The sequence below is a fragment of the Gorilla gorilla genome, chromosome 16, assembly GCF_029281585.2.
Source record: "Gorilla gorilla gorilla isolate KB3781 chromosome 16, NHGRI_mGorGor1-v2.1_pri, whole genome shotgun sequence".
NCBI lineage: Eukaryota > Metazoa > Chordata > Mammalia > Primates > Hominidae > Gorilla > Gorilla gorilla.
In genome coordinates this window covers 40,324,121-40,337,226 of record NC_073240.2, presented here as the reverse complement: position 1 = coordinate 40,337,226, position 13,106 = coordinate 40,324,121, and the positions used below count along the sequence as shown (strand labels likewise).

Below are 13,106 nucleotides of genomic sequence, written 5' to 3'. Positions count from 1 at the left end.
GCCCCGAGGATCCTGAAGCATCACTTTGCCTCCTATCTCCTATGGCGTTGACAGTGCTGGCCATAACCCTGCAGTACCTGCACCCAGCCAGTGCCAGCATGTGAGCCTTGTTGACAGTTTGCAGAGGCTGGTTGGAGCTGCTGACCCTGTGCTTCCAGGCCCACGCTGTTTGGTTCGGTTCGAGTTGCCCTTCAGAGCCCTGCCCAGCCCTGACTTGGAAGCTGTTGCTTATTGTGTCTTAGTGTGGAGCAGTGGGGCCTGAGGCAAAAGTATATTGCTGCTGCTTCATTAGTGAAAGCATCACCAGAGAAACAGAAGTGGGGAACAAGAGAAGTGAAGCAAAGAAAGAGAGTGAATATAAGAGCTGTATCATTGACCTGACTACTGCTTGCTAGCAAGTACAGCTGATTGTTTCATCTTGTGGGACATATGCAGAGAGATGCCATGTGGGTGACTTGTGGGACACATGCAGAGAGATGCCATGTGGGTGACTTGTGGGACTTATGCAGAGAGATACCATGTGGGTGACTTGTGGGACATATGCAGAGAGATGCCATGTGGGTGACTGCACTTCAGGGAGTCTTTCTGGGGGAAAGTAACTCCTTCACTGCCTTCCCTCTCCCCTTGGTCAAAGTCTGCCCCAAGGGGCATGAATTCTCTTGCACTTCTGGTTTGTACAAGCCTAGAAGTGGCCAGCTGATCACCCCACACCTTATTAGCAACTCACACCTCATCAGCAATAGACAAGAAATCCTGGGAAGGAGCCAAGAGGGGCTTGCTGTACCCGTGGGTGACTTGAGGGGCCATGGCAGTGGCATCAGAAGTGACATCCAGGTCTACACCTGTGAGAGCAGCATAGGCCATGTTAGATCTGCTCAGCCCGGCAGCAGGCAGGTGCTCAGCCCGGCAGCAGGCAAGTGCACAGGTCTGGATGATGGGTAATCTGAATCCAGTCATGTTGAGCAGTGTAATGTCAGTGCAGCTTGGCCGTTTGACTTGTATATGCTGCTGGGAAACTTCTTGGGCATGTAAGGAAATACTCAGTTTTCTTTTCCAGTTCCCAGGGTTGAGCATCTTTTTGAGGGGTCTCTCTTATATGGGTGGGGCCTAGCTGAGTGTTCTCTGTGATTGGGGTGAGGGGGCAGGGTCCAGATAGTGAGACGCTTCTCACAATAAGAGGCAGAGGAGCTGCTGGTGATCGTGGCACTGATCAAGTATTAAGGGCTCATGTCTCTGGAAAGCAGAAGTCCTGGTACCTGAAGCCTTGTCTAACTGTATTCATCCATTTTCACACTGCTGTAAAAATACTACCTGAGATGGGGTAATTTATAAAGAAAAGAGGTTTAATTGACTCCCGGTTCCGAATGGCTGGGGAGGCCTTAGGAAACTTAGGATCATGGCGGAAGGCAGAGGCACATCTTACATGGCAGCAGGCAAGAGAGAGAGCACACGGGGGAAACTGTCACTGTCACTTTTAAAACCATCAGATTTTGTGAGAACTTTCTCACTATCACAAGAACAGCATGGGGGAAACCACCCCTGTGTTCCAATCACCTCCCACTAGATCCCTCCCTCAGCACATGAGGATTACAATTTGAGATAAGATTTGGGTGGGGACACAGAGTCAAACCATATTGCTGACCTACGGGCAGACTGTGCAAGGCCAGGTACTACCTTCCAGGCCATGCCACATCTCCACCTTCTTTCAGCACCAGTACAAGGTGGAGGGTTTTGGATACACTCCCCTGACCTGGCCTTAAATGAACCCCTGTTTGGGAAGATCCTTTACAGACACAGCACCTCCATCTTCAGGCCAGCTCAACACAGAAGACACATGTTGAAGATCCCTGAGACAGAGTTCTGAGGATACCTTCTCTTCAATTGTGAAGTTTAGATGATATCAAGCAAAGTATTTAAAGTTCTAGAGACCCCTGTGGGCATACATAAGTTCTTTAGGTTTCATTTATACCAGATTTCTCCAATGTGACTCATCTATCAGCTGATTTCCTGCAAGAGGGTGAGGTTTAATCTGGATCCATTGGAGGTTAAGGTATTTAAATAGCTAATGGCCTTCTTGACTACTGACCCCATCACAACCTTCCTTGACCCAACTTATCTCTACACAGTAAAAATAGGCATCATCAAACTGAGAGTACAGAAGGCCTTCACCCATGCAAATGATACTCATAACTAATAATAGCCAATAAACAGTCTTGCCAAGCAGTGGGAGCTAGCTGCTCTAAAGTAACAAACTGGATCTACTTCCCGGAGTAGGGGGTGGAGTACGTTCCAGTTCCCTCGGAGCATGAGAACTACTCAATCAGGGGCCCCTTTTTAGGCTCTTTATGCAAATCTGTGCACCTCATCTCCTGGCCAGGCTTTTTTAGCTGGGAGTTCGGGGCAGAGGTGCCAGGCCCCCTCCAGCTGTAGAGCTGGGCCCCAGACTTGTTTCGGGAAAGGAAGTGATAGACATGTGATAACAGGGCCATTCCGGCGACTTGCTCAGAACAAAGGGCATCTGATCCAAGTGGACTTGCTGTCTCTACTGCTAGAAAACAGCTACTGTTGGCAATCCTCAAATGGTAATTGTCCCACAAAATGAAAACATAAGAGTCCCTTTTCACCAGTCACCCTGTTAGAAAGCAAAGTCACCCTGTTAGAAAGCACAGTCTGGCTCTCCTACCGAGCACCTCCACACTTTTCTGCTTATGTCCCTGGCAAGCCATGTTTCTAGCCCTTTTTCAAATAGTAGGACTTGAGAATCCTACCTCCTGCTTCTAGCTCCCTCGATCCATGCTCATCCCTAACTTACACACTGGGGTCCCACTGGCAGCCCACCTCTCTCATTCTGGTACATAGAAACAGAAAGCTTGGATCCTTGAAGCCATGGAGCCAGCCCAGGCACCTGGGCCACGGGAGACGAGCCATCACAGAATGCCCAGGGCCACAGCAGCCTCTCACCAGGCAAACCCATAAGGCAAGCCCTGCCTCACCCGGCTGTTTGGGGAAGATGGGTAGCCTAGGCATAGGTGGGGTTTGATTCTGCATGGTGACTTTGCCATGCCAGGCCCCACATAAAAAGGGCTTCCCACACCACCACAACGTTCATGACCTCGCTTCAGAGCTGTTTGCCTTGACCTACTTCACACTCAGTATTATTCTGTCCACTGAGCCTCCTGGCTGCTGACCTGGGAGCTGACTCACTTTCCTGTTTACAGCCTTGCCTCAACCGTCACTCTTGATGGTGGTTTACATAGTTTCTCTGGCAATGATATTTGCTTCCTTTTTGACTAGAGTTCAGATTCTCTTCTGGCCAGACAGCCTCTGACTATTCTGGTGAAAAATATGCCAGATTGTCCCTGGCCCCCAGGACCCTTTGTCCTTGGTTTGGCCTCTTAAGAGCAGTCTACCTGCCGGACTTGCCTTTATATGATTGGGGTAGCCTCAGTGTAAGAGAGGAAGGTGGGAGAATGGAAAAGGGAGGGAAGGAGCTAGGAGAGGAAGGAAGAACAAGCCCTTTTCTCCTATGAATCCTTAGCGCCATTGATACAGACATTAAAATGAACACCAATTATTTTTACCCCTTGATTTTTAGATGTGTTTAATCCAAAAGAGCTATAGCAAGTGATGTGAGCCTATTGTGAGCATTCAAACTCAATAGTGCTGTTCTGTAGCCTAACTAGAGTGCCTTTATTTTTCTATGCACAGGTAGATATTTTCTGACAACTAGTTCTACATTTATATCTCAAATAACTCTTCAGTGAGTACCCAGATTTAATGAGATCAGTGAAGTTTGGAAACACTTCGATCATTAATCTTGTAGTTGACTATAGAACTAAATTAAGTGGCAGGTTCCTTCTGATGGTTACGTACTTCATAGTAATTATAGTTCAAAAATATGATATTTTTGAATCCCTCTTCTGTTGATACCTTCTTGTTTGGGAAATCACCTTACCCACAGCCCTGCCAAAACCTTGGGCTTAGATGGTTGTGTTTCTAACATGTGACCCTCAGTTCAGATGTTTGGACCAGTGGTGGACACTTGAACCTGACACAGGCAGTCCATCAACCTGGCCAGTGACCAACCAGGTTATCTTGCTTGAAAATTTAAGCAAAAGAATATAGAGAGCTAAAGGACATAGTTGTTGGTGGGTGTGATACTCTTACAGAGTCAGTTCATGCTACATAGGCAACCTGAGGTTGTGAGAAAGCAGAAACCATCAATAAGCAGAGAAAGCTGGTTTACAGAGAAGAGGATGCATCAGGCAGGCAGTGAGTGAAGAGATGACATGGACCCAGAAAGACAGATGGGGCACATGACTTTGGTTCCTGGTGGCTTCTCAGCTCTAGACTCCGAAAGGCCAGTCTATACTCTTATTTCCTGCTTGTCGTTGTCCATGAAGTGACTTCTTTGATCTTACAGCAAACCTCAACCCTACCACCTCTTTTTTTGACATAAGGGTTTCTGTTCCTTATAGCCAAAAATCCTTGACTAAAATAGACTACTACGGAGGTGTTGCCAGTAGTGGTTGCAACAGAGAGCTATAAACTTATATCTTCGTCATTAAGCAAACGGTGGAATGTTTTTTAGTTGCTTATTTGGAAGTAGAACTAGGTGTCATTAAAATCTGTGTACATCCATATTCTCCTTGTTAATCATTTAGAACATTCTAGCTTTCCACCCTTTTCTCACTTGTGATAATGGTATTGGTTTCATAGGGTGGGTCTTTAGGAATGCTGTTTGGGGGAAATAAAAAACACCGGAAGTAAGCTTACATCAAAGGACTAGATTGCTTCTGCTGGTTTGTAATGGGTAGACTTTCTGATTATCTGCACCAGGGACATAATCTTGATTGCCTTGTCAACAAATCCATTGCCCAATTAACTGGAGATTTTTATGGCTGGGGAAACTCCGGATGTATAGCATAGGAGGTGGGGCAGGGATGAGAGTGAGGTAATCCACAGTCTGTGTTCCATCTCCAGCAATTACAAGTTGCATTCCTCATCAACTTTAGCTTCTACATCAAACTGGCATTTATCTGGGTGGAGATGTGTAAACAGTGGGCATCCTGGGAATGGAGCTGTGGCTGGGTTTTTTTTTTTAATGAGCTAAAAGAGAGGGCACTATATATGTTTGCATAAAACATACACTGTGTACATTTGCATAAAACATACATACAAAAGCCAATCTGGGCAATAAAGTCCCAAGTTAAGTAAACTGTTCTGCGGGGAGAGTTTCTGTATCTGATAGAATGGACAGAAAAATGAGTAGCAGTTGGGAAAAGGACACTTGGAGGGTGGTAGAGGGAGAACTCATTTACAGCGAGTGGCAGTGTAGCCATGTGGCTAGACACTTAGGTTCTGGACCCAGACTACCCGGATTCAAATTTCAAGTCCACTGTTTAGAAGCTACATGACCTTGGAGAGGTTACTTCATTTCTTAGTGCTTCAGTTTCTTCATCTGCAAAGTGGAAATAACAATAGTTTCTACCTAATAGGTTTATTGCAAAATTAAAGGAATCAATACATGTATTATGCCTAGAGCAGAGTCTAGTCTGCTTAGTGAATGCTACGTATTTATTATATTCTGTAAGACATAACCTAGTGTGCCAACCAGATGCAAGATGCAGCAGAACTAAAACTGCATGTGTATTCTATTCTTTTCCTGATGAAAAATCCAATAGATTTACTCTTTTACTATGAAATGTGTGTGTATTGGCTGAAACGAGAAAGAAGATTCATAAAAGAGCTACTAAAATGAAGGTGGGAAGAGAGGGGCTTTCATGTACAGAGTGAAAAGAGATTGGGTTCTGGCCTGGAAAAATGAGGACCGAGATGCATTATGTTGAGTTTTATGAAGGATAGGAATAGTATGAATAATAACTTGTGTATGGAATACTGGGAAATTAGAGCTGGCACGAAAGATGAATACTTTGAGGTGAATACTTGAACAGATGGTTACTTGACAGTGCCTGCACAGTGAGTGGTTCAGTTATGGTGCTTATTAGCTCAGAATTTTTGAGAGCAATCTGGAAAAAGGCTGTGGGTTAGATGATTCCTTAACTATTGAGGGCAGTTAGGGATGTTTGTGATGGAGCCCTAGTTTAGTTCAGTTCAGTATTTGTAAATAAATTATATCAATATAGTACCTTAAAAAATGGTTTCAGCACTCTAATCATTCAATTCTCATGATAGTCATTTACTGAGTTTTGACTGTGGGCAAGACTCTGCTGGGAATCAAAAGATGAGAAAGATGGGTCGTGTTGAAGTTTCCAATCTGTATTGCACCCAGAAGCACTATCATTAAATTAATTTGAGGGCTTAATGTATTTCATTTGCTCTTACTTATATTTTGAGGCCAGAGAATTTTTAGTTATTTTATAAGAGTTCGGGATTGATATTGTGAAGGAGCTAAATAAATAAAAGTTCTCTTTTTGCTATTATTTTGTTTTCACAACTCTACCCAGGCTACACTCTAAAGTGAGTAGAAAAGTTTATTTTAAAATTTATTTTTATTTTTAGTGTAGTTGTTCGTAAAAAGCAATTTTAGAGTTAGAATTTAATGTAGAGATTATCTTCTAAAGTTCCTCATTTTACAGATAAAGGAGATGAGCCCCTGAGAACTCAGGTGACATGCTCAAGGCAGCAAAGCTTGGATGGAAGCCCAGGTTCTAGTCTTCTGTGTTTTCTTTCCTATCCAGCTGCTTCCCCCAGGAGGATCAGGGTAATTGTAGTCCAGCTTATTTCTGTGTACACACAAGCTGAAATGTGTAATGTTTTATCTCATAGTACCCAGAAGCAATTTACCATGAAGCCAGTAAAGATTCAGCTCAGGGCCTCTCACTTATAGGAGTTTTGGGGTGGGAAGAGGAAGCCAGGTTGCAATCAGCAAACATTTCTGTAAGCACGTCAGGTCAATGACCTAAAGAGATACTGTAAGAAATGGATTCAACCCTCCCCAAGACCCCAGTAATTTGTTGTGATCTTTTTCACATTCTAAAATAAAAGAAACTTGCTTTTGTACCTAATTTTGAATTTGTAATTTTGTATTTTTTTTTTTTTTTAAGAAATGCCCTTCTCTTGCTTCAAGATTATATAAATTTCTGGCTCTGTGAAACATGGGTCAGCTTCTGATGTCCAAACATACAATCACCTGGGAATTTCATTTAAATATTTTAAATTTTATTTCTAAGTGCATTTTTGTTAAAAAATTTGGGCTGGGCATGGTGGCTCACTCCTGTAATCTTAACAATTTGGGAGGCTGAGGTGGGTGGATCACTTGAGGTCAGAAGTTCAAGACCAGCCTGACCAACATGGTAAAACCCTGTCTCCACTAAAAATACAAATATATATATATATATATAAGCCAGGTGTGGTGGTGGGTGCCTGTAATTCCAGCTACCAGGGAGGCTGAGACACGAGACTCACTTGAACCCAGGAAGCAGAGGTTGCAGTGAGCCACGATTGCGCCACTGCACTCCAGCCTGCGTGACAGAGCAAGACTCCATGTCAAAAAAAAAAAAAAGAATACATTTAAATTACTTTTATTTTTATATTTAATTTTAACTTTTGTTATAGTAATACAGAAAAAATTGTGTTAAAATGTTTTAAATAAAAATGGCAGCCCCTTGCCTCAGCCTTCCCTACCCATTGATATTTTCTCCAGTTAACTACTTTTAAATCTTTTGTGTTTTTCCTAATTTTACCTCTATATTATTTATTAATAACTTACTTTCTTAATTGATTAGTTTTAGACATTATATATTGGGTTGCTGTAATGGTAGGCAATAATTTAACTAATAAAGTGCAAACACCCCTTGTTTCTCGTCACATTTCCCCAAAATAGTTAAGTCACAATTTTTGCTTACCTTAGTCGTCAGTATTTGTATTATCATTGACTGTGTAAATATTATTCACAGCAGAAGCAATTATTAGCCTATGGCATCCTTTCTCATGTAACTTTTTGTTTGTCCTAGACTTTGTAATTATCTTAGTTTCTTTTGTCTAATTTTCTGTGTATATGTCACTGCTTTTCCTTTTTTTTGTAAAACTTTTTGTTTTCCCCAGAGTTCATAATTGCGTTGATTTTCCTTCTGCTTCATTTTCTGTGTATTTAGCCAAATACATCATCAGAACTGCCAAACATCTATCATATCAATATTACTTTTGGAAATGGTCAAGCATATTGGATAATCTACCAATCCTCCCTCCTACCCTTTTTTCCCTAGAGACCTCCTCCTGCTCTAATATGGACTGATTTTTTTTCTAGTGTCTAAAAATTTCATCATAATAAGGCTTTGATGAGGATGTTTGGTAAGGATGACACTCAGTGGGCTCTTTCTAAATCGTAGGGAATTGTCTACACATTATACGTAATTTTACATAAGCAAAGTTTGAAAGTGTGTTTTAGGTATCTAATGTCATAGAAGGACTTCCTTCATTTTCTACTTGACTAGGTTTCCATAGTAGGGTGGAGAGAATGCTCCTGATTCTGGATACAGATGGATAAAATACTATATCTGGATTCCTGAAATGCCTAGTGACTAAAAGTAGAATTTGCTAATACATAATTCTAATCCTATTTCTTACCATATATATTAACCTTAGGGTCAGTCACCTGAATTTTGAATTCCAAATCTCAAATCCTATTTCTTGACATGTATATTAACCTTAGGGTCAGTCACCTGAATTTTGAATTCCAAATAATTACTAAGAATATATTTCCAGACAATTTCTTATTATCCTCATACTCATAGTGACACTTGCCACTGTAAAAACTAGTTTTAATATAGGTAAGTTCAACATAATTTTAAACAATATTTTTTAAACATGGCACAAAATTGTTTTACATATTAGTATTTATTAGTTGCATTAGAAGCTTTACCTAATAGTGGAGAATTAAGTACACTAGTATCAGTAATAGCTTTTTATTTCAGTACTTTACATATGCAGAATATTTAGTTATTTTTTACTGTGTACTTTCAGAGTAGGCCGATAACATTATTTTACTTTGCTGAAGTAGAAATTAAAGTCATTGAAATTCATGATTAAGTTTTCTTATGGGGACTTCTTGTTCTCAGATAATTCATCCACCTGTAAAGGAGGATTAGTCTTTTCCTAGATAATCCACATGTAAACCATGGAAGACACTGATTTTTTGGGGAAGTAGACATTTTTTTTTCAGCGTGTTTCACATATATTTTAATCTCATTCCTTTTTGAGATTGTTGCAACTCAAATGTTATGGTATTCAGCTGAAGTCTTGTGGAACATGGCTCTCTACTTTCATTTGATTTTTAAAAATTTATTTCCTGAGAATATTGTTGAAAGAAAAAAAATGTTTTTAAATATTTAAGGTCTTGGTTGAAACACTTAGCCCTGGTAACCTTTACAAGCAGAGATTAAATATGCATGATCAAATCATTCTCCCCAAATGCACCGCCTCTGGAATGCCCCTGGCCTCTGCCTAGACCTGTAGCTTTGCAGCAACGACACATCGCAGGATGCACCACCCTTCACCCTTCCTTTTCTGTCTTCAGCAGTATTGTCCACTGATAGTTGTGGACAGACATGGGAGTGCTGAATCCCCAGAGGTAGGGGTAGTCTGCCTTGTATGCCAATTTTTTTCCCAGTTAAGGAATTGGATGGTGGTGGGGTTCATGCTGAGGGATGGGTGGGGTCAGAGAAACACCAACCAAAGATTTTGCCAGGATTATGACATTTCTCCTACAGTTTTGGATACTTTACAATGAATTATTTTTCTATTTTTATGTGTTGTGTAAGGGGTTACTTGCATTTACATTTGTATTACTGGATGCCTACCAAAAACAAATGTGTTTACTCAGTCAACTGACTATGTAATCTTTTGGTTTGTTTCATCAGTTAGAGTCCACATCACGTCTCTCTGAAGAACAGTTAAAGTGTCTTCTGGATGAATGCATACTTAAACAAAAATCCATCATTAAACTTTCTTCAGAAAGAAAAAATGAAGACATTGAGGACGTAATACCTGTGTTCCCCCAGCTTTCCAGGTCCATCATCTCTAAATTGCTAAATGAATCAGAAACAAAGGTCCAGAAAACTGAGGTAGAAGATGCAGATATGCTTGAGAGTGAAGAATGTGAAGCTTCTAAAGGCTACTATCTCACTAAAGCCTTGACTGGACATAACATGTCAGAAGCTCTTGTCACTGAAGCAGAGAATATGAAATGCCTTCAATTTTCCAAGGACGTTATTGTTAGTGACACAAAAGACTATTTTATGTCGAAGACTCTTGGCATTGGGAGACTGAAAAGGCCCTCCTTCTTAGATGATCCGCTGTATGGTATCAGTGTGAGCCTTTCATCAGAAGACCAACATCTGAAACTCAGTTCTCCAGAGAATACAATAGCAGGTGAGGCTTGGCGAACATGTGTTTTGGTAAATAATTCTTAAAAGCACCTCAATATAAAGGTATTATGGTTTAAATTAGAGTCGGATAAGAAGGTATGTTTGTAAGTCACAGATAGTGTCAATAAGAGTATGCAAACATAAAACCTATTTCCCAATGCTCTTATGAAATCAAAGTTGAGGTTAGTACTCTATGAAATACGTTATTCTTGATGGTAATTAATTGTGTCATCCAGAAAATAATGTTGGTTTCACAGGAAAAGAGAAATTAGTTTGAATGGAGAGAAATACTTTGAATAGATTTGCTTAGTATTTCAACTTCAAACTTTAGTATTTTCAAACTTTAGTGATGAAAATTTGTTCTAAGAAATGAAGTTAAAATGTAAAACGTGTAACTCATTGCGGTTATATTAGTTTCTGTATGCAAACCTCCTCTCCTGAGCCACTCCTATGTTCTCAGGTGTTTCGTCACGATCTAGTGTTTCATCTTGCAATGGTCATGGTACAAGATACAACTATAACTAGTTTTCGACACAAACAAATATTCAATTATTTTTGTTAGAAATCTGTGTAACAATTGGTGAATCTATTTAAATAGATTCAACTTTTACCTCTATTGTAGATTACTCTAAAATATATTGGCTATTACATTTCTATCTATTAATCTATTCTTTATTAAATCTATAATCCATTAACTCTGAACTGAGTCAGATTTCGGTTTTGACTTCCATTTCCTTAGTCACCCAGGCACAAAATCTGAGTCATCATTGAATTACTTCTCTTTCTTGCTTCCCACTTCCAGTGTTCAGGTGTTGTTTGTTCTATTCCTGCGGTGTCTCTCATGCCCATCCCTTCCTTTCTCTTCCTACAGTTTCAACTGGACCAATGCCATAACCCTTCTCAACCCTCCCTGCCTCAAGTCTCTCTTCTCTTCCTACCATTGTTGACAATCACTAAACGAATTTCCTTAAAGCACAGCTTTGATAACCACGCTTCCTTCTATGGCTCTCCAATGCCTGTTGATCAAAATCAGAATTCCTTAACTTGTTCAGTGTCTCCATGGTCTGACCTGAAGTTCTTTTCCTAATCAATCTCTAAGTAGTCACCTAAATGTTATTCAGTGTGTAGCTAATCTGGTCTAATGATTTCCGGTGATTTCCTAGCTTCTGCTGTTGTTCAGGCCCTCTTCTTCCCAGAAATGTTCAGGTACCCCTTCAATGGTATTTGAATTCCAACCCTATCCTCTCTGATTGTAGCCTTCCCCGGTCCCCTCTGTTAAGTTTTCTGTCTTCTGCGAATGTCCAAGCACTTTGGTTTCCTATAGGATCACATACACACTCACCTTCTCTTCCTTAAAACTGCATAACATTTTTAAAAACAGAGACTCTATCTTGCAATTCATTGTTACATTTTCCATGGTGTCTAAACTGCTGCCTTAAGCCAAGTGCCTGTTTAATAAATAAAAGAATTTAAATGTATAACCAGTTTTAGAATAAAACACTGAAAATGTGGTTCACATTTATTCTTTACATTACCAATGAAAGTAGGTAATGTTGCTTAAGAATTATGTAAGTCACACATTCTATATAAAGATTTGGATTTTTTGTTTCTTACATGAAATTTCGCAAGCTGTAATTTTTAAATTAATATTTTTTAGATTGGCATAATTATATACATTTGTGGGGTAAAGTATGATGATTTGATGTATGTATACAATGTGAGATGAGTAAATCAAGCTGATTTACATATCTATCACCTCACCATTTTTTTGTGGTAAGACACTTGAAATTTACTCTTAGTTATTTTGAAACATACAATATGTGATTAATGACTGTAGTTACCCTGCTGTGCAATTCATCTCAAAATTTATTCTTCCTAAGTGACAACTGGTACCCTTTAGCCAACAATCTGTACATTCCCTTTTTCCCCCTCTTCATCCCCCAGCCACTGGTAACTGCCATTCTACTCTCCACTTCCATGAGTTTGACTTTTTTTTTTTTTTTGTATTTTTAGTAGAGATGGAGTTTCACTGTGTTAGCCAGGATGGTCTTGATCTCACCTCGCGATCCGCCCACCTCGGCCTCCCAAAGTACTGGGATTACAAGTGTGAGCCACCACACCCAGTCTCTTTCATCTTTTGATAATAGTTGTTATAACAGGTGTGACGTAGCATCTCATTTTGATTTTAATTTACATTTTCTTAATGATTAATGATGCTAAGTATTTTTTCATGAACCTGTTGACCATTTTTATGTCTTCTTTTGGGAAATGTCTGTTCAGGTCTTTTGCCTATTTTTTAATGTTTTTTTTTTTTTTTTTTTTTTTTGCTTTTGAGTTGTTTGAGTTCCTTATATATTTTGGATATTAACCCCTTATCAGATGTGTAGTTTGAAAATATTTTCTCCTACTTCACAGATTGTCTCTTTACTTTGTTCATTGTTTTCTTTGCTGTGCAGACACTTTTTGGTTTGATATAATCCCATTTGTCTATTTTTGCCTGTGCCTTCAAGGTCGTATTAAAAAAAAGTCACTGCTCAGACCAATGTCATGGAGCATTTCCCCTGTTTTATTCTAGTAGTTTTACAGTTTTGGGTCTTATATTTGTGTCTTTAATCCATTTTGAGTTGATTTTTATACATGGAGTGAAATAAGGATCAAATTTTATTATTCTGCATATGGATATTCAGTTTTCCCAGCACCTTTCCCCATTGTGCATTC

At 39.9% G+C, this 13,106-nt stretch overlaps 1 protein-coding gene across 3 annotated transcripts in view; it reads left to right on the top strand.

The window, feature by feature from the left end:
- FSIP1 (fibrous sheath interacting protein 1) overlaps positions 1-13,106 on the top strand; it is a 192,472-nt gene that overhangs the window by 155,119 nt on the left and 24,247 nt on the right. For all 3 annotated transcript variants that reach the window (XM_055363355.2, XM_055363352.2, XM_055363353.2), the window contains one exon: positions 9,882-10,392. In XM_055363355.2, coding sequence (XP_055219330.2) covers positions 9,882-10,392 — 511 coding nt within the window. The remainder of the gene's footprint in view (positions 1-9,881; positions 10,393-13,106) is intronic.